This window comes from Hevea brasiliensis, chromosome 2, assembly GCF_030052815.1.
Source record: "Hevea brasiliensis isolate MT/VB/25A 57/8 chromosome 2, ASM3005281v1, whole genome shotgun sequence".
Taxonomy (NCBI): domain Eukaryota; kingdom Viridiplantae; phylum Streptophyta; class Magnoliopsida; order Malpighiales; family Euphorbiaceae; genus Hevea; species Hevea brasiliensis.
Window position 1 is genome coordinate 113,747,656 of NC_079494.1, and position 19,781 is coordinate 113,767,436.

The 19,781-nt window shown below is 39.2% G+C and overlaps 1 protein-coding gene across 1 annotated transcript; it reads left to right on the forward strand.

The window, feature by feature from the left end:
- The first annotated feature begins 14,628 nt into the window (after positions 1-14,628).
- On the forward strand, positions 14,629-18,741 carry LOC131177983 (uncharacterized). The gene is made up of 4 exons (XM_058143173.1): positions 14,629-15,356; positions 15,477-15,636; positions 15,775-17,167; positions 17,447-18,741. Exons 1-4 carry the CDS (start codon positions 14,629-14,631, stop codon positions 18,739-18,741), a joined length of 3,576 nt encoding a protein of 1,191 aa, XP_057999156.1.
- The last annotated feature ends 1,040 nt before the right edge of the window (positions 18,742-19,781 follow it).

The following is a 19,781-nucleotide window of genomic DNA, read 5'->3' on the forward strand; positions in this document are numbered from 1 at the left end:
ATCACCCTCCTTCTTCTTGCCAAAGCTGGCAGTCTTTTTCGCAGGGTTCTCAGTCAACTCCTGCAGCCGTCCCATCCTTAAATTAGCTTCTATCCTTTCACCGGCATGAATGATGTCAGAGAAGCTGTTGGAGGTATTCCCAATCATCAGGTTGAAGTAAGGAGCCTTCAGTGTTTCGATGAATAGGGAGCAGAGTTCATTGTCGGTCACTGGAAGATATACATCTGCAGCCTTCTCTCTCCATCTTTGGGCATACGCTTTGAAGCTTTCCCTGTCCCTTTGCACCAAATTTTGGAGATCTCTCCTTGTGGGGGCTACATCGCAGTTGAACTTATACTGCTTTAAGAAGGCGTCAGCTAAATCCTTCCAGGAGCGCAGTTTGCTCCTGTCCAACTGTATGCACCATCTCAGGGCTGCTCCTGAGAGGCTCTCATGAAAGAAGTGGATGAAAAGCCTGTCATCTTCTGTTAAGGCAGACATTTTGGCAATGTAGGTTGCCAGGTGAATGCGAGGATCTGAGTTCCCGGTATACTTGTCGAAATCCGGGACTTTGAATTTGGGTGGCACCACCACATCTGGCACCAATCTCAGTAACGCCACATCAACTGAACCATACATGTTCAGCCCTTCTATTGCTCTCAATCTTTCCTCTAGAGCAGACAGCTTCTCGTTTTCCTTGGCCTTACTTTCTCCTCCTACTGCAAAAGATACTCCCCCAGCTGGGAAATAAGGGGTGGAGTGAACCGGAGGGATTACTATTGAAGGGTATGGGTCCGCATTTGAGATGGTTGGGTAATGGGAGAAAGGTAGGTCATTATTTATGGCAGCTGGGTTGACAATGACTGTCGGATCCGGGATAGGTGACTGAAAGGTGAAAGAGGTTGAAGCTTGGTGAGAATCCATTGTTGTAGGTGGTGGGGGAGGTAATGGTAGGTTAGGTTCTGAAGTGGGTTTATTTTGGGACATCTCCCTCATTAGTCTCATAAGTTCTGAGACCTGATCCTTCAATTCGAAAACCTGTCCTTGTAGGTTCTGTACTTATTCCTGATCTTCCATTATCTTTTTTGTTCGGGATCTTGTAAAGTACACTCGCTTGGGCTGAACCGTGTGCTTGGTCAGACTTGCCTTGTTTGAAGCAATGTTTGATTTTTTGTGAGGGAAATAAATAAAAGCTTTTAGTGAATTTTGAATTTCGTAAAATACTAAAGGTCCTGGTTCGGACAAAGGATACAGTGGCATTTGGGAGCCAAAAATGAAATCTGCAGAAGGATGGTTGCCTCAATTTTATCATGGCATCATTCGATAGTCTGACTGTGAACGACTAGATTGAATCTGCGTTTATGATACCTGTCCATATAGCACATCCAATTTTTCGCATAACCCTGGCGAGGGAGTTCCTATGGGAGTTATATTATTCATTCACAATTTTGCTAAACAATGGCCCAAAAATCATTCTATTAACTGAATAATTCGTATACAGCATTCTTTACAATGGCCTAGGCTCAGGGAGGTTCTTTATAATGAGATGACATTTTCTGAGATACTCATATAACCTTTCTTCTTGTCTGGCAGGGTCGAACACTTTCAAAGCATACTCGGATTCAGGTAACAGTTCTTGTTTTCCCTGTGCTATCGTCCTCTCTAGCTGGTCAACATTCTTTTTCAGCTCCTGATAAAGAACAACTTGTCTTTCTTTTTCCTTCCTTTCTTTAGCACATTCCTTTAGAATATCGTTGATGAGCAGTGCTTGTTCCTTCAGTTCAAGCTTCTTCTTTTTATTTTCTCGTTTATGCTCTTCTACGAGTATCTCTTGGTATTTCATTTTTTCCTAGAGCTTGCTGTTACGTGCTTCTACTTCTTTTAATACAGCTTGGAGCGAACTTCTTTCTTTTTCCCACCGTGCCTCTTGCTCTTCGAAATCCATCTTTTCAGCCCTTGCCTCTTCCCTAAGCCTTCTCACTTTTCTTTTAAGGTTCTGCTGTTGATCTTCTAACTGCTTTATTTGTTCTTGCAGTTGCGAGTTTTCGGCGTTTGCCCTCTATAGTGAGTCAGCTAGATGATTATTAGCTTCTTCCAATAGTGTATTTCGGCGAGGGTTGCTGTCTTCGAATTCTGCAGTTAAGTGTCCTAGGTTCCTGTCAGCCCTCCATTTAAGATAATCGTCCGTGGCACTTGGGCCTTTGGGCGACCTCTCCATCAGAGTGATGTTTTCCCAAGATTTGCGAGCTATTTTTAACCCATCCTCTTCTTTGAGCTCATGGTAAAAATGACTCTGGTGGTATTCTTCGTTGATCTCGAATCGTGTCGAGCCAAATTGTCTCATTACTAAGGCCGGAGTGTAACTTGTATATCCAGTCACTCCAATTAGGGATACCGATTGATTGCCCCCCGTGCCGACCAAAATGGATTGACCTGACGTCCACAACTTCCTCCAACAGTAGTCATGGCTATTGAAGCTCAAAATCCGTCCTTGCCACTGCGACTCATCCTTCTGACTGATTACCAATAGGGTCATTTTCTCGATGAGAGGCTGGTCAAGATACCAAGTTAATCCCTTCGTCTCCACAGGACACATATGTCCTATGATCCAGAGGTGCAACAACTGAGAATAACACTTAATGGACCCCTTGCCTTGCTGTCTGCAGTAAGTGAGGGTTAAGAAAGTCTCAGCAAGTATTGCCGGTACTGGATTGACCTTCTATTTCTCTACTGCCCAGAACATTTCCACAACACTAAAGGTTATGATTTCGGAAGGTCTGGGGAACAAAATCAGGCCATAGATTGCTAAAGCGAGCACCAGTGAAGCTTGATCCCACTGTTCATCTCGGATGTATTGGTCGAACCATTTCTTGAGATAAGTCCAATACCACCCATGCGTGTTTCCTTTGACAGTTTCTCTCGCCTTTGCTTCTTCTAGTGGAATCCCTAGCACATGTGCGAACCTTTTCCAGGTCTGCCTATGTTCGAGGTGTGGATAAATCCGATTCTGCACCGTATAAGGAATTTTCAGCAATGCTTGGTATTCTTCTATAGTGGGAACAGTATCGATATCGTTGAAAGAGAATACTCCAAACTTAGGGTTCCAAACTGGCAAAATGGCCTTTAGTGCCGGGACTTGAACTTTAACTCGCATTAATGTTGCAATTCTCCCATATTTCTTCTCAAATTGTGCTTTGACATGATCAGGGAACGACTTCCAACCATCGGCCAGACCTTCGAGACTATTCATTCTGACCTCAATCTTGCTCAAGTCCATTGGAGGTAATGAGCCAGTATCATTCTGTAGGGGCACTGAATTATTTTTGGGCCACGGTTTAGCATTTTGTTCTGATTTAAGAACTTCTTCTGCCGACTGACCCGATGATGCCATGTTAAAATGATGCTTATCCTTTTACAGACCTTATTTTGATAACGCCTGCAGGAAAAACTTATTAGCAGGATAAATTAAGGTAATCTTGAATTATACTGTTGACAGAGTGATACCTACACATTTATCAAAGTAGGAAAATGTGTGGGTTTTCTTGACAGTATGATTCAAGATTACCCTTAAAAATAAGAACAAAATAACATAAACAGAATAGGGTAAGAGTAAGTATGCCCCTTTTGTCTTAAAGTAAAGGAAAGTCCTAATACCGGCTAGGTGCTACCTAATTAGACAGTTCTATCCTATATGGTAGCTTGCTACGGCTTTCAACTATCGTAAGAGTTTAGCTCAGGGTCTAATTTTCTAAAAGCCACAGGTTCCCAAATTGCCCCTACTGTAAACAGCAGAGCCCCATTCTATCCCCCATGATATTGTCGGGAAAATTCCACGGGTATCATAGTGAATAGAACGAGTTTCAATTTGAGCAGAAGCCTTCACAGATACTAACGGGGTAAAACCCACGGGTACCGCTACATGACTCCCTCCTACTTTCCTAAAAGGGTAAGAAAGCCCGGGTATGGGGCTGAAGTGTGTAAGGACATCGTGTGAGTGTTCAGTGTGTGAAGGGACACCTTTATCTCTTCCCAATTCAGGGGGATTTTATTTTCCTTCTTTTTTTTTAAATGTAGAGCACTGTAGAAAATAAGACAAGCAAGACAAACAAAATGGTTAGCAGGAATAACAATAATTAACGTATAGAATTTTGCGGAGTGAGCCCGTCTAACTATGATTTATACACAAAATTAAATCTACTTTTGGACCTCTAGACCGGGGTTTAGTTTGTTAACTCCCCAGTGGAGTCGCCAAGCTGTCGCAAGGTGTTTTGCGGTCGCCTAGACGAACACTCACCAAAGTGGAAAAGTGAGGAGTCGCCACTTTAATTTTGAGGGAAATTAAAGAAAACCATTTGTGAAAGCAAGTTAAAATAAAACCACTTCAAAAACAAAGATTCTAGGTTCGGGGTCCATGAACGAGTGGGGAAGGTGTTAGGCACCCCATCTCGTCCCTCAACGAGGGTAAGCAGATTTAACTTCACGTTCTTCATAGTTAGGAGGGCTTGAATGGAAATATTAATCCTTTTGACCGAAAGGAATGTTTGATTTTTCACTAATCCTGATTACCCAGATACATAAGTAAATGAGACAACCTTAGTGAGTTGCTGTTGCGTATTAATTTTATTTCAGGGGGATCATCTTACGTATTTGTTAAAATTTAATTTGGAAGTCGGATAAGAACTCTCCTCCGATCTCCTATAAATATTTATTAAAAAATTTTGGGTTGAGAATCGGATAAGAACTCTCCTCCGATCTCTTTTAAATATTTGTTAAAGTTTTTAAGTGAGAATCGGATAAGAACTCTCCTCCGATCTCTTTTAAATATTGGTTCAAGTTTTTAGCTTGAGGATCGGATAAGAACTCTCCTCCGATCTCTTGTAAATATTTGTTAAAATTTTTGGCTTGAGGATCGGATAAGAACTCTCCTCCGACCTCCTTATAAATATTTGTTAAAATTTTTAAGTTTGAGGATCGGATAAGAACTCTCCTCCGACCTCTATTAAATATTTATGGAAACTCTGGGCGAGGATCGGGTAAGAACTCTTCTCCGACCTCTATTAAACATTTAAATGGGGACCGGGTAAGGACTTTTCCGATCTCTCAAGGTTTAATTATAGCTACGCATCATAAGAACCTGAGACTAAGAGTTTCGGCATTCAAAGATGCCAAGGGTCGGAATAAGGCTTCTTTTAACTGGTTGGTACCTTGTGACCAGACAAAGGATGCCATACTAAATTTTACCGATCTCCTATGTAATTACTTTACCAATACCTTTTTATACATAATCCATCCTGTTTATTTACCTGAAATTTAGTTTCATTCTGCTTTATGACGTCATACTGAATCACCTTCTATGTTAGCCTAGTGATGCAACTCTATTATTTTCTTGACGTATTATTCAGGCTTTCTATTTTAAAGAAGCACTTAAGACACGACTACCTACATTTTACCGAACTACTTATACGCTACTTGAGATGAGGACTTTCGCATTTAGAAGTAGCAAAGCTTAACAAAAAGAATGGACCAGTTGACAAAGAAAGTAAACTTCGGGAATAACCTTCATTACACCATATAAACTTGGCGAAGATTACAAACATAAAAGTAAAGGGAATGCGTAAAATAAAAAGAGCTTTTAGTGAAACAGAGATATAAACACTCACCTGTGAGGAGCCGAATCTACTAAACTAATCGCAGAACGTAATAGGGGCACAAGCTGTTTAGCTCGAAGGCTGAAGCTCACCTAGAAACGAAGGATGCTTAGCTAAACGGCAGTCAGGTTTAAACAAGCAAGTTGAGCTTGGGAAATAAGAATGGAAACAAAGATGACAAAGAACTGAAAGTAAGGGCGTCACAGGATAATGAAAGAACTGAAAATGGAGAGTTCCAGTATTTCAAGAATCCCTTTTGCAAGAAAACACTTCGGAAAACTGGTTTCAAAAGTTTTTCCTTATCAAAAACTTAAAAACAGCAGAGTAACGAACTGAATTAAATTTCAGAGTTCTTCCACTATAGTAACTATTTCTCCTTTTTTGCCCGTCCCTTGAACAGTTTTCATGCAGGTATTTATAGGAACCGGGTGCTCCCCATGAAGGGTCAGGATCTATTTTGAGGGAGATGGAGGGTCAGGATTTCGAAGGACATGATCTGAGGCTCAGGAATTAAAGAGGATCAGAACGGACGGCTGAGATCCCCTTCAGAATATTTGTCATTTTCTTCTTCTAATCTGACGGTCCCAAATTCTCTTGTCCGGGGCGATCCGAGGGCTGGGAGTGAAAGGCGCTGATCTTGTCGTTTTCTTCTTTGATCCGAGGGCTCCGAGCTCGTTCTTACAAGTAAGATCAACGGTGGAGATTAGGATGTACAGTGCTGTCCTGACGTACTCTGGCGCATGTCAGAAATGCGGGCGATTCTGGGGCGTGCGGTTGAGATTTCTCCTGCAACGCTTTAACTACCTCGGCTCTGATTATGACGATAATTGCCAAGAGCTGTCTTATTCTCTTTGTCTCCCGACCTCCCCTCTTTTCCGGTCTTTTCAACGTGATCCTTTTTCGATCTCTCATACTAGATTCCTCTCTTCCGATCTTTCCTGACATGCTCTCTTCTACCGATCTTTACCACACCAGTCTTCCTTTTTATCGGGTTCGGTCCAGTCAAAGCATTTATTTCCCTCAATTCTCGAGGCGTCCGCTTCGTTTTCTGCTTACAATAAATGCTCAAATTTTCCTATATATATACCTTCAATCGGAAAGCCCTACTTCACTTGACTTTTTCCCCTATTCTCCTCATTTCCTTGTTCTAGCTGCTCCGGCAACAATTCCGGCCATGGTGACCACTTTTGATCTTTTTCTGACCATTTTCTTCGTGTCCCGACTGAAAATTTACGACCCCGGTGATCTGGATGTAATGATATCCTTATTTGATGACAGTGAGAGAACTGGACTAATATCCCGATTAAGATCGAAAATATCGATCATACCGATCTCGACATCGTGCAATATAATTGGCGATCCAATTTCGGGCGAGAAGACTGCTAACATTCCCTTCAACCTCGGTGATTGCCCACTTATGTTCATTTGGCTCCTCACCATATTGGGCGTCCCAACTACAGCTCGATTCTGGTCGATGACAATAGAAATGACTCTACATCCTCATGAGAGTCATAGTCACCCCATCTAAGCTGTACATCTATCCAACGGCCGGTCTCCTGATCAGACACATCTTTTGGCTCAGCCACGAGACTAGGCTTTCACATGGGCCTTCGCTAGATAGGAAGTGATACCGGTCTCCAGAGATCGGCCAAATAATGTAACTTGCCTTTTAATGTAATCCGATCTCTAGAGATCGCCCAAATGATATAATTCAACTTTTGTGTAATCCCGATCTCTGAAGATCGCCCAAATGATGTAATCTGACCTTTTCGGAAATAAAATTTCATTTTGACCACTATCATTTTATTATTATTACATTGATTATTTTCCGATCTCTGATGTGATTATCCGATCCGACTCTTAATTTGAATGACACTTATCCGATCCGTAATTCAAAACACCTTAATTTGCCGCCCTACAGTTAACCGATCTCTTTATGGAATCTCCAGAATATTAGTGAAATGTATCAAAACAGCTGGCGAGTCCCGCTATCCGATGCACTACCTGGAACATCGTGAGCATTAAATGCTCGGACGAGTATAAATAGGGGTGGGGTTAGCCAGTTGCTCCTTCATGTCATTTTCAGTCTCTCGCAAATAACTTCCAAATTCTCTCATTTTCTCAAGTTCCTCCGACACCGATCAAGCTCCGGTAAGGGTTTTGATCTTCACTTTAGTTTAAATTTTCTGTTTCCTTTGAAAATGAGCAGTGCCGAAGGTCAGAGAGCAGTAAGCCCCCCTTCCATTCAGTTCTCGTGGTAGTCTGATGATGTAGAGGTGGTTGGACCAGGCGCGCCGCCTGAACTTCCTAGGGTCTCCACTCCAGCTCGGGGACAACCAGCACCATCAAGGCATGTGCCTTCTTCGGGGAGGGAAAATCTTCCCATGGACGAGCTACCGTCAATCTTACAAGAACCGACCTTGACTGCTCACCGAAGTACAACATCCGGCCTGATTCCTACGAATTGATCCGGTGTCATGGCGACCTTCGTGCCGATCACTTCTTCGAGGAGAACGATATGATCATGGTCTACGAAGAACAATTAAAGGCCGGTCTGCGGTTCCCTTTGGACGACTTCTTCAAAGAAGTTTTAAAATATCACCAAGTGTGCATCGCTCAAGTTCACCCGAACTCGTGGCAGATCTTGGTAGCTTTCCGAGGCTTATGCCGAGCTAAAGGACTCCGACCCACGGCTAAGGTGTTCGCGAATCAAGATCGCTAACTCGTCGCAAGGACGACGAGTATTGGTTCTTCCAGGAGAAACCACATTGTGGGCTTTTTACAGACCTACCTTCCTCCTTGAAGAATTGGAAGAACCGCTTTTTTATCTTGAGGAGTAAAATTCCGAACAGCTTTGAGGGCTTCCCCCGCAGCTGGCTGCATCAGGGTCCTTTGCTTACGAAACACATCGCCCTAAATAGGGAAGAGGGTGCAATGGTGATGGAGTTGAAAGAACAGGCGTCCAGAGAGAAGTTCTCTTGTTTGAATGCCGTGACGGCCGAGCTACACCATTGGACTATGCAGCTGGTCACCGGTCAAGATCGCGGGCTTCAGCTCTCTGCTCTCGGCATCGGTATTTTCTATATCTCAGATCTTTGGACCTTAGCGATCTCACTGACCTCTTCTTTGTGCAGGTATGGCAAGTGGCGAAGCTTCTAAGAAGAGCCGGAAGCGGAAGAGAGAGATCTCTCGGAAGGTACAGGAGATGAAGCGCTCCGAGCTGCTTCAAACACCTGGTCATGAGCCCGGGGAAATACAGGAAGGCTCATCTCAACCTTCCGGTCCGCCGATCATAGAAGTGGTCCGAACTCCTCCTCACCAAGAAGAGCCACTTCCACCTCCGCCGACCGCTCCAAGTGCAGAAGGGGGCCCTTCCCAAACTACTGTGAGGCCTCTTTCCCACGGCGCTCAAGTTCTAATCCATTCCCTGGAGAAGAATCGGACGGTTCGAGAGAACCCTGGTTTCGCCAAGGTCTTAGCGTCCTCTATCTGTCTTCGAGAAGATCGGGATAGGCTGTCCCCGGATAACCTTGATGATATCTTGACCAGATCTATGAGCCTGAACGTGGAGTGTTTGATGAACCAGCACATGGTCTGGGAGAAGGCTCATCGCCTGGGTAAGGAAGTCGAGAGGATGAATCATAAGGTGTCTTCTCTCCGATCCCAACTTTCGTCCGCACAGGATTACATATCTCAAATTGAGGGACGAATGAAGTTCTATGAGGACAAGCTGGCCGAGCAAGCTCATGTTCTGGCCGAGCAAGATCGTGTTCTCGGGGAGGTTCAGGAGATCCGAGCTAATGAAGCTGCTCAACTCGCTCATCTTGCTGAGGAGCTCAAGGTGAAAGAAGAAGAAATGGTGACTGAAGTGGCCAGCGCTTATGTGAATGCTCACAGAGATCTCCTGGCTGAGCTCAAGAAGCATTATCCTGAGGAGGACTTCTCCTGGATGGCCAACCTGGCTCCCGAGGATGAAGGTGAGGATAGCGAAGAGGAGGCTGAAGGTGAGAGGGAAAATGCACAACATGTAGTTCCGGCTAGGGGCGATCCCCCAGCCGAATGACTTGTATAAATTTGAAATGAAATGAAATGAAAGTTCCCCTTTTGTTCGATGATTGATTGTGATCGGAAAGCACTTGATTGTTTGAACATATTAGCATGACAACTGAAAATGATTTTTAATCTAAGTATAGGAGATCGGACAACACAAAATGCATGAGATCAGTTACGAAACGGGACTTAATTAAAATTAGAAATTTGGCTTCGAACACTTAAGATTGGGATCATCTGTAAACCGAGTCGAAACCTTTATCATTCTCAAATTTTTAAAAGAGAGATCGGCAATAAGACTGGTGGTAAGAGGATTCAATCTCGTTTGGCAAGTGAGATCGGAAATATAATTAGCTGATCAGGGGACTTGGCAATTAGCTTGAGAGATCGGTGGGAACTCTATATGATATGAGGACTTGGTATTTATTCGATTCTTTTGAGGAGAGATCAGAAATGTGAGTGACTGATTAGAAAACTGGGTTGGGGATCGGCTTCAGAGTTTATTGATTCTGGGGATCGGCCAAAATATGGTGTCTACACTTATTTATGATGTTTTGATTTAAATTGTGAAAGTTATTGTGTATATTTGAAATGACAATGTTTAGCAAATTGTTAAGATAAGTTTTGAAACCACAGTATCATGACCATATATTTGAACACCTCACTAGCATGACTAGTGGGGGTAATTAGTTTCAAATTTTGATTCCTTCTCTGGAGAAGTGTTGAGGTGTGCCAGTAGAAGAGAATGTGAATGGATATCCATATATTTGAGCTAGCTAGCCTTGTGATGTGATTTCTCTTTAGCCTCTGGCTATTGAGATTCTATTTGTTTCGAATGGCATGATCTAACTGTGGGTTTTATGAAATGTTTTTTGATACTTTGAAATGAACTTGGTTTACATTTAAAATCTCATAATGCATGATTTGTACTTAATTCTCATGTTCAGCCAAATTTTTAATAAATGTGATTTAAGTTTTGCATAAAGATTATTTTAGTATGTTGTGCACCACTGAGTCCTAGTACTCAGCGATAGCTTCTATTTCTGTCGCAGATACAGAGACTAGAGGAGCAGCAGACTAAGCTGCTGAAGTGTGAGGAGCTATCAGCTTAAAGTCTTCGGGTATAATTTATACCCTAACTATAAATATTTCTTTTGATGTATATATTGCACATAAATGTATGGACATGTAAAAATGGGTCTTGAGCAGTTTGTATAAAAATCGTATAAATTTGTAATATATATTGTAGTTTGAAATCCTTTTAATGTAAATTTTGTAATGATATATCTAAATTATTTTGTTTCTAATGAAATATGAATGGAACTATTTTATTTAATTTGAATGAAATGGATTGTTAGTATTTTGATGATCATTGGATACTGGATTTGAAATTGAAAGTTGATAAATGTGTTGAGAAGTTGATTGAGATTGAGTATGAAACTGAAGCAGTTGTTGAGAAAAATTTTTAGAAGTGCTTTTTACAGGTATTTGAAGAACTGTTTTCTCAAAATACAGAGGGAACTCTGTCGAAATTTTTATAAAATTTGCAGAAAAATAAAATGGGCCAAAAATTTCCAACTAGCTTTCTACTTAATTACATGTTTTAAATACTTATTAGAAATGCTCACCACTTATCAAAAATAAGAAAATTGTTTTAAAATCCCTTGTAGGATACTTAATGAGTTATCGGTAGGTGAAGTTCGATAGTTCATTAGGTATTCTACGGGATCATGTTATACCTTATAAAGGGGTAAGGTGTGACACCAAATCATATACAACTTAAGCCATGACACAAAATTTCCGATCAATGCCGTATTGTACACCACGACAAAGCAATGTACAACCCCACTAATCGAAATCAATGAGGGAGGTGGCTAGCTAGCTAATGAGCACTCATCCAATCTATAACCTCAACTGGTAAACCAGAAAGGAAGGAAAAATAACCGATCTCACCCCATAAATGGAGGAGGAATAATAAGATACTGTCATGCTAAGTGTGATTCAAAAATCAATTTCAAACATTTTATTCAAATGATTCGTGAGAAATCCAATAAATTTTCATAGTCATAATTTCATTCACAAGACGGCAACACAATTCATAATTAACTTTAAATTTTCATAAATCACACTAAATCAATTTTTCAATGACAAAAGGCTCAAATAAAGTTTATTGTGCACAAACCTGATGTGAGTCGCCTCTAGGCCTTGACTCAGTCTCTCAGAGCTTCCAAGTCTTTTTCAGCTGAAACACACTGTTTCACAGTGTTTCAGTACCATAACTTAGCATAAATCTAAAAAGAAATTTAACTTCACTTTTACCTAGCTCTAATGCGCTAAACTAGACGTTCTTGAAATTTTTGTGTTTCGGGTTACTATTCACTACACTATTCAAGTCAAATTTTTGACTTTCTAAGGCTTAATAGGTATGGGAATTCCAACTCCACCCACATACCACATTTTGGTCACTAAACTTGTTAGTTTTGGTCATTTTCTCAACACTTAAGTCTTTTGGGCAAAATTATCAATTTTCAGTTTTTGGTGTCTAGGTTGCACTGTTCCATTGGTCATTTTACTGTTGGAATTTGGCAAAACTTCCTTCATAGAAAATGTTCCTTATTGTCTTAAGTTTATTCTCCTTTTTGAATCACTCCAATTGGAGTTTTGTAGCTCAAGTTATATGCAAATTACTTTTACTGTTCACGCTGCAGAATTTTGTTCTGGCAGATTATTGATTCCAACTTCGTTCAGTAATTTGATCAAGTTAGGTCCATAATTTGGTCTAATTTTCTTCATATCAAATGTTCTAATATTCCTTAGGTTTCCATAAGTTCAAGAATCACCTAAATCGGAGTTTTCTAGAGAGAGTTATAACTTTACTGTTCATATGGTAAATCTGCAGTCTGCAGATTCAGTGATTCAACTTTGCTCAGTAATTTGATTGGGTTAATGGCATAATTTGGGTTGGTGTTCTCCATGAAAGTTTTAGGTATATATCTCATCTAACCCCTGGTAAAATTTTAGGTCATTTTGACCTGCCTAGCTCGAGTTATGATTAAATGAACAAACACTGTTCATTTGGTCAGTTTGTGCAGGGCAGCCTGCAATTTTTCAACTTTAATCAATTTGTTCACTATGTTTTAGTCACTTTTTGGGCATGCTTCCTAAATGAAAATTGTGTAATTTAGTGCCTATTTTCATCCTCAATTGGTCCCATATCCATTGGACTTGTAAAATTCCATTTTTGGTCCCTCAAAGTTGACTTTTGGTCATGGTGCATACCCAATCCGAATTTGGCTTTGATTCAAACACTTCTAACACACTTAATTAGGTCAAAAATGGCCATTTCTTTCCTTAAACTATGTCAAAGACATCATTTAGCACTTCTTCACATTTGTGGTCCCTAAACCCTAATGTTCAAAACCCTAATTCATGTCATTTGTTGCATTTAGCTAATTAAACACTTATAAACATGCTCCCTTAACTCAATTAAGCTTCCTAACATGATTAGCTCAAACAAATTTATACTTTGTCCAACCAAACCCTAGCTTTCCAAAATTCTATATAATCCCTCAACAAATTTTCTTTCCATTTTAAGTTTATTTACAAGCTCAATAAGTTAGAAATGTAAGAATCAAACTCAAATTATCAAATTTGATTACTAACCTTTTATGTAGAATTTCTTTTTCTTCAAAACTTCTTCATTTCTTTTTCTTTTTGCTGTCAAGCTCCTTCCCAAGTGACTAGAACAAGTTTTTGTGAAGCAAGTATGGAAGGATTTGAGGTTTAATGGTGGTTTCAAAGCTTGAAGCAAGCTTTAATGGAGGTTTGCAATGGTGAGGGAGAGGGAGAGAGAGAGATGGGAGACATCCACAAGAAGAAGAAGAAGGACTTTTTACTTTTTTTTTTCTTTCCTTTTGTTTTGTTTTTATCCTTATGGAAGACCTAAAAATCTAAATAAGTAATTAAATTAATTTCATTCTTTATGGCATCATGCATGATGTCATCACCTTTTGACTTTTCTATTTTCTTTTTTTTTTATTTTTTTTTCTATTAGTTCTTTAATTTAATTATTGATTCCGAAATTTTCTTTTCTCCGATTTTATTTAACAGTTAGGTCAGGAGTCAGCTCTCGGGGTCAATTGACCAAATTGCCCCTCGCCGGTTCATCCCGGTTTGCAAATAATTCAATATTTCTTTATGTTCCCTGACCTAATTATTTGACTGGCTTAACAGTTCTTTTTCATGATTTTCTCTTTTCCACTGTGTTCGTAATGGTCCTAAGGACCGCAGCGTCACATTTTACGGATCGAAATTTGAGTTTAAAACGGCTTCGCAGTCGTTCCTGAGAATGTCACCCATCGCTGTGACTCTCGGCTCATTTAACTTCTTATGTCCTGTTTTTCTTATTTATACTTAACTAATTGGACATTACTAATTATTTGTGTTTATGGTTTATTTAGTTGTCTTAAGTATGGTTCAAATCCCCTTAATTGTCCGGACCGACTCCGGTCACCGGAACAGTGAAATATACCAGGCTATGCAAATAGGGGTGTTACAAAAAAAATTTAAACCCAGAAATCCAACCCATTCCAAGCTCTCTTATAGGCCTTTCTTGGGCACAAATCATTGGCAAGGCCATTCAGATTCCCTCAAGGAATCCAATCCTATCTTTACAAGAACTGCAAGCTTGCAAACCCAGCCCTCCATCTCTGGAACCCCTAACTCTCTCTAATGAAAGGCATGCTGTTCAAAGGAACATAAAAAAGAGAGGCCCTAGAAAACCAAACTTAAAAAATTTGGCTCGCAAGCCCCCTGTTACTTTGGTGGAAATAGTTGAGGAGGTGTCAGCAAAGCAAACCCCTCCCTTTAATGGTGAAAACAACAAGTTGAATAATGTTCCATCCTGCTCATCTGAGGCTTCGGTGGCTAGCCCAAAGCCACCTAGAGCACCATGACCATCCTATGTTGGAATTGTCAGGGGTTTGGGCATCCCCTGACAAGGAAAGCTCTGCGAGAGCTAATAAAAGTTTACCAGCCCAAGATGGTGTTTCTTTCGGAAACTAAACAAAGGACACCTTTTCTAGAACGGTGGAGAAACAGGTTTGATTTCCATTCTTCCTTTTATGTTATTCCAGAGGGATCATCTGGTGGTTTAGCTTTATGGTGGAAGAATGATTTACCAGTCCAAATTTTACATTCAACAAATAGATGGATTGACGTTTTGGTAGTAGATGTTTCCCATTGGCATGTCTCATTCGTTTATGGTGACCCTGAGGTTCGAGGACGTTTTGCTTTTCTCAATAACTTAAGGGACATGCAACAAGAAATTCCGTGGCTAATTATGGGTGATTTCAACATTTGCAATTCCCCAGTGGATAAATGGGGGAATAGAAGCATAAATTATGCTATTGCGAGAGCTTATAACTCTTTTCTCTTTGAAAACGACATGGAGGAATTGCCTTTTAAAGGGAAGAGATATACATGGTCAAATAAGCAGCGAGGTCAGGCCTGTATCATGGAAAGGTTGGACAGGGCAATGATCAACACAGACTGGAGGAATCAGTTTGGTCAATGTCAACTCATCCATGAAAAGATGATAGCTTCAGATCATCGCCCGTTGATTCTCATTCTTCAGCCGAAAGTTAAAAAAGTGGGAAAGACTTTTGCTTTTGACATAAAGTGGGTTACATCCACAGAGTGTGATCAACTTATCTCAGATAGTTGAAGTTCTAATCAAGGTAATTTGTTGGAGAAGCTATCTATGTGCAAGGATCAGCTGATTAATTGGAGTCATATTAGGTTTGGTAACTCATCAAAGAGAATACAGGAGCTATCTCGTCAGCTTGACAATATTAACTCCAATCCATTCAATGGAGATCTAGATGAAGTAAGGGAAATCAAGCGTAATCTGAATGACCTATGGCAGTTGGAGGAAATGTATTGGTTCCAGAAGTCAAGAGTGAACTGGTTATCTTATGGGGATAGAAATACGCGCTTCTCTCATGCAACAACAAATCAAAGGCGATAAAGAAATCATATTGTCAAAATTAGAGATAGCAGGGGTAGGTGCATTAGTAATAATGGGATAATTAAACAGGAAGCTTTGTCTTTCTTCCAAGAGTTGTATTCTGCTAAACATTTGAGGGTTTTCGAGGACATACTGCAATCTGTTCCACAAGTAGTTTCCTCAAGAGTTAACGAAAGCCTTTGTGCCCCCTTTATGGAGGAGGAAATAAAGCTAGCAGTGTTCTCTTTGGCCGCTTATAAAGCCCCTGGCCCTGATGGGTTCGAAGGTTTGTTTTTTCAAAAATACTGGGACACGGTCAAAGTGGAAGTGGTAAGACTAGTGCAGGATTTTTATCAGAGTAGTGTTCTTCCTCGCCACCTGAATGCCACTAATATTGTTATCATCCCGAAGAATAACAACCCACAGTTTTTCTCTGACTACAGACCCATTAGTCTTTGTAATTATGCTTACAAAATTATCTCAAAGGTCTTGGCAAATCGCTTGAAACCCTGGTTAAGGGATCTCATATCCCCAGCACAGTCAGCTTTTGTTCCCCACCGAAGTATCCAGGACAATATAGGTATTGCTCATGAAGCTTTCCATGGCTTAAAATTAAGAAGAAAGGGAAGAATAGGGATCATGGCAATTAAAGCAGATATCCACAAGGCATATGACAGTGTGGATTGGAATTTTCTAGTGGCTGTCATGCGTCAAATGGGATTTTGTGAGCAATGGGTGAACTGGATTTTTCAATGTGTCTCAACGGTAGAATACTCAGTGATGATTAATGGAGAGCTTTCTCCACTTTTTCAGCCATCTAGAGGGTTGCGCCAAGGTGACCCAATATCACCTTATCTCTTCCTTATGATCTCAGATGTTCTTTCAAGATTTATTGAGCAGGCCTTGAACCAAAACCAGATTAAAGGGTACAAGATCAAGAAGCACTGCCCTCCTATCTCCCATCTTCTTTTTGCTGATGATACAGTTTTGTTTGGGATAGCTACAATAGAGGAAGCAACTCGGTTAAAGCAGATTCTGGACACTTACAGTCTAGCATCGGGGCAAAAAATTAATGCATCAAAGTCCGACATTATGTTTAGCCACAATACAGAGCCACACATTCAGCATCAGATAGGCCAGATTTTGGGTTTTCAAAACTCGGGTGCCTTCTCTAAATATTTATGGCTTCCAACCTCATGGGGAAGATCAAAAAGCCATGCATTAGCTTTTCTCAAAGACCGAATTAGCAGTAAACTCCAAGGGTGGAAGAGCAAATTTCTTTCACAAGCAGGGAAAGAAGTGTTGATAAAGGCAGTAGTTCAGGCTATCCCAAATTTCATTATGCAAGTCTTCAAGCTTCCCTTGAGTATAATTCGAGAGCTTCATCAGTTGGCAGCGAGATTTTGGTGGAGGCACTCAGTTGATAAATCCAATTTTCATTGGATTAAGTGGAAGAATCTTACTAAGAGTAAATCAGAGGGAGGTATGGGGTTCAAAGAGCTTAGTATTTTTAATGAAGCCTCATTGACAAAATAGGCATGGAAACTCATCCAATTCCTTGATTCTCTATATGCTTATATCCTAAAGGGTATATATTTTCCATACTCTAACTCTATGGATGCTAAAGTTAGTGGCAATGCTTCATGGGGATGGTAGAGTGTGTTAGTGGGAAGGGAAGCTTTAAAGATAGGATTACGATGGCACATTTATGCCCCCTCCTTTATCAATGTTTGGCAAGAGCCATGGGTTCCTTCATTGTCAGAATTCATAATTCGAAGTCAACAACCTCCTGATAGCCTAGTTCTTTATGTAGCAGACTTAATTAATGCAAGCACAAAACAGTGGGACCTGCCCATCATATATGCATCCTTTACTCCAGAAGAGTGTGCAGCAATCAGGAAAATTCCCTTGTGTCAACAGCCTCTTGACCCTAAAAGGATTTGGCATTTCTCGAAGAATGGAGAATTGACGGTCAAGTCAGTGTACTTCCAGCTACAAAGTTTTAGTAGATTAAGGAATCAATATGATCCATCAACATCTAGATCTCCCCCTCCTTCATTCTGGAAGATGGTATGGTCCATCCCGGTCCCCCCAAAGGTCAGGAATTTTATTTGGCGGGCTTGTACTAATTCCTTAGCAACCAGAGTAAATTTGTATGCTCGTGGCAGTGCTTCATCTCCTCTTTGCCCCTTATGTCATCAAACAGCTGAATCTGTAGAACACTTGATTTTCTTATGCCCTCATGCAGCTGCAACTTGGTTTGGCTCAAGACTGGGGTTTAGTCCAAATGCTAATGGTTTTGAGTCTTTTTGGTTATGGTTGCAATATCTCCAGAAAATGGCCAATCATCCAGATCAAATGGAACTAAGGTTAGCTTGTCTTCTTAGCTGGTATATTTGGAAAGCAAGAAATAAGGCTATTTTTGAAGACATTGTTCCAGAACCAGAGAAGACCTTTAAAAGGGCTCAAGATGAAGTTGAGGAGTTGTGCTTTATAACAGTTCCACAAAGGCATTCTTTGGCTATGCCTCAGATCATTCTCCAAAGCAGCCCAATAGTGTGGACACCTCCCCCTATTGGGGAAGTCAAACTGAATGTAGATGCATCTTTTGATAACATCTCTTTTGAAACAGGTATGGGGGTATTAGCTCGAAATGCTGAAGGAGAGTTTATAGACGGATCCGCGTCAGTTTCCTTCAGCCTATCTGCTTTAGCGGCGGAAGGATGGGCAATCAAGAAAGCAGTGGATTTTGCTATTAGTAAGGGTTGGACTTCTTGTGTTATAGAATCAGATGCCCTTCAGTTTGTTCAGGCTGTTTTATCTCCTCAAGAGTCCCCTCCATGGGAAATTGAGGCTATCATTCGTGATGTGCGATGTATTTTATCAAACTATCCTTTGATCAAAATTGCTCATGTTAAAAGATCAGCTAATAGATGCGCAAATTGGATAGCTAATTCAGTGAGAAGGGGCAAGCTTTTTCCAGCTTGGAGTTCCAACATCCCCAGCCAATTAATGCATCTATTAGCTGAGGATAGAATGTTCCCGGTCATTTCTTGAGTAATGAAAGATGTCATTTTCAGAAAAAAAAAATAATTTATAATTATTATTATTAATTAATTAATTATTAATATCTAATAATTTATAATTAATAATAAATATTTTATATTAAATTGTTTATAAAATTATTTTTAATTATTACCGTTAATATTTAAAATAACTAATAAAAATTTATATCATATAATTTATTTTATTATTAAAATAAATATAAAATTATAAATTTATTATATTATATTTATTTATTTTATTATTAAATTAAATATATAATTATTGATTTGATTTATTATATTATTAAATAAATATATAATTATTGATTTGATATATTATATCATTTAGTTTATTATTAAAATAAATATATAAGTATTAATTTATTATATTATATTATATTACTTATTTTATTATTGAAATAAAAATATAATTAAATTTTAAAAAAATTGAATAACTTTAAAAATATAGTTATAAAATAATAAAATAATTATTATTATTGATAAAAAACTTATAGTTAATTTTAAGTTTTTAAATGTAAAAAAAATTATTTTTATATAATAAATAAATATTTTATATTTTATATTATTAATAAAAAGTATTTTAATAAAATTATAATATATTAATTAAGATATTAAAATTATAAATAAAAAATAAAAATATTAATAATATTAATTTTTGAGTTACGTAAAAAAAATAATATGATCTAAGTAAAAAATAAAATAAAATTAATTATCATAATTTGAATAATAAAATTGATTCAAACAGTAATTAATGAGTATTATATTAATTTTTTATTTATTATTATTAAATTTTAATTTTTTAAATTTATCAAACACTTTAATATATTTATCTAAGTAGATCCGACGTCGTAGTGAAAACTCAAAAGGAAGACGTTAACTGCATGTTTTAATTTTATTTTTACCGCACGTGAATCAGAGTGGAATCACCAATGTCATGAAAAAAAGAACAAGAAGAGCTCGCTTTTAACTGCTGAAGCCTGAAGCAAGTCAGGAAACAGGACTCAGAATGAAAAACTAGTAAACAAAAAACAA

What these genes read in the sequence shown, in the direction of transcription:
- LOC131177983 (XM_058143173.1), top strand. Translation starts at nt 14,629, where the DNA reads ATGACCATCCTATGTTGGAATTGTCAGGGGTTTGGGCATCCCCTGACA. An exon ending in ATTGGTTCCAGAAGTCAAGA is followed by an intron (nt 15,637 to 15,774) that starts GTGAACTGGTTA and finishes ATAATTAAACAG; the next exon opens with GAAGCTTTGTCTTTCTTCCA. An exon ending in TAAGAGTAAATCAGAGGGAG is followed by an intron (nt 17,168 to 17,446) that starts GTATGGGGTTCA and finishes CTTCATTGTCAG; the next exon opens with AATTCATAATTCGAAGTCAA.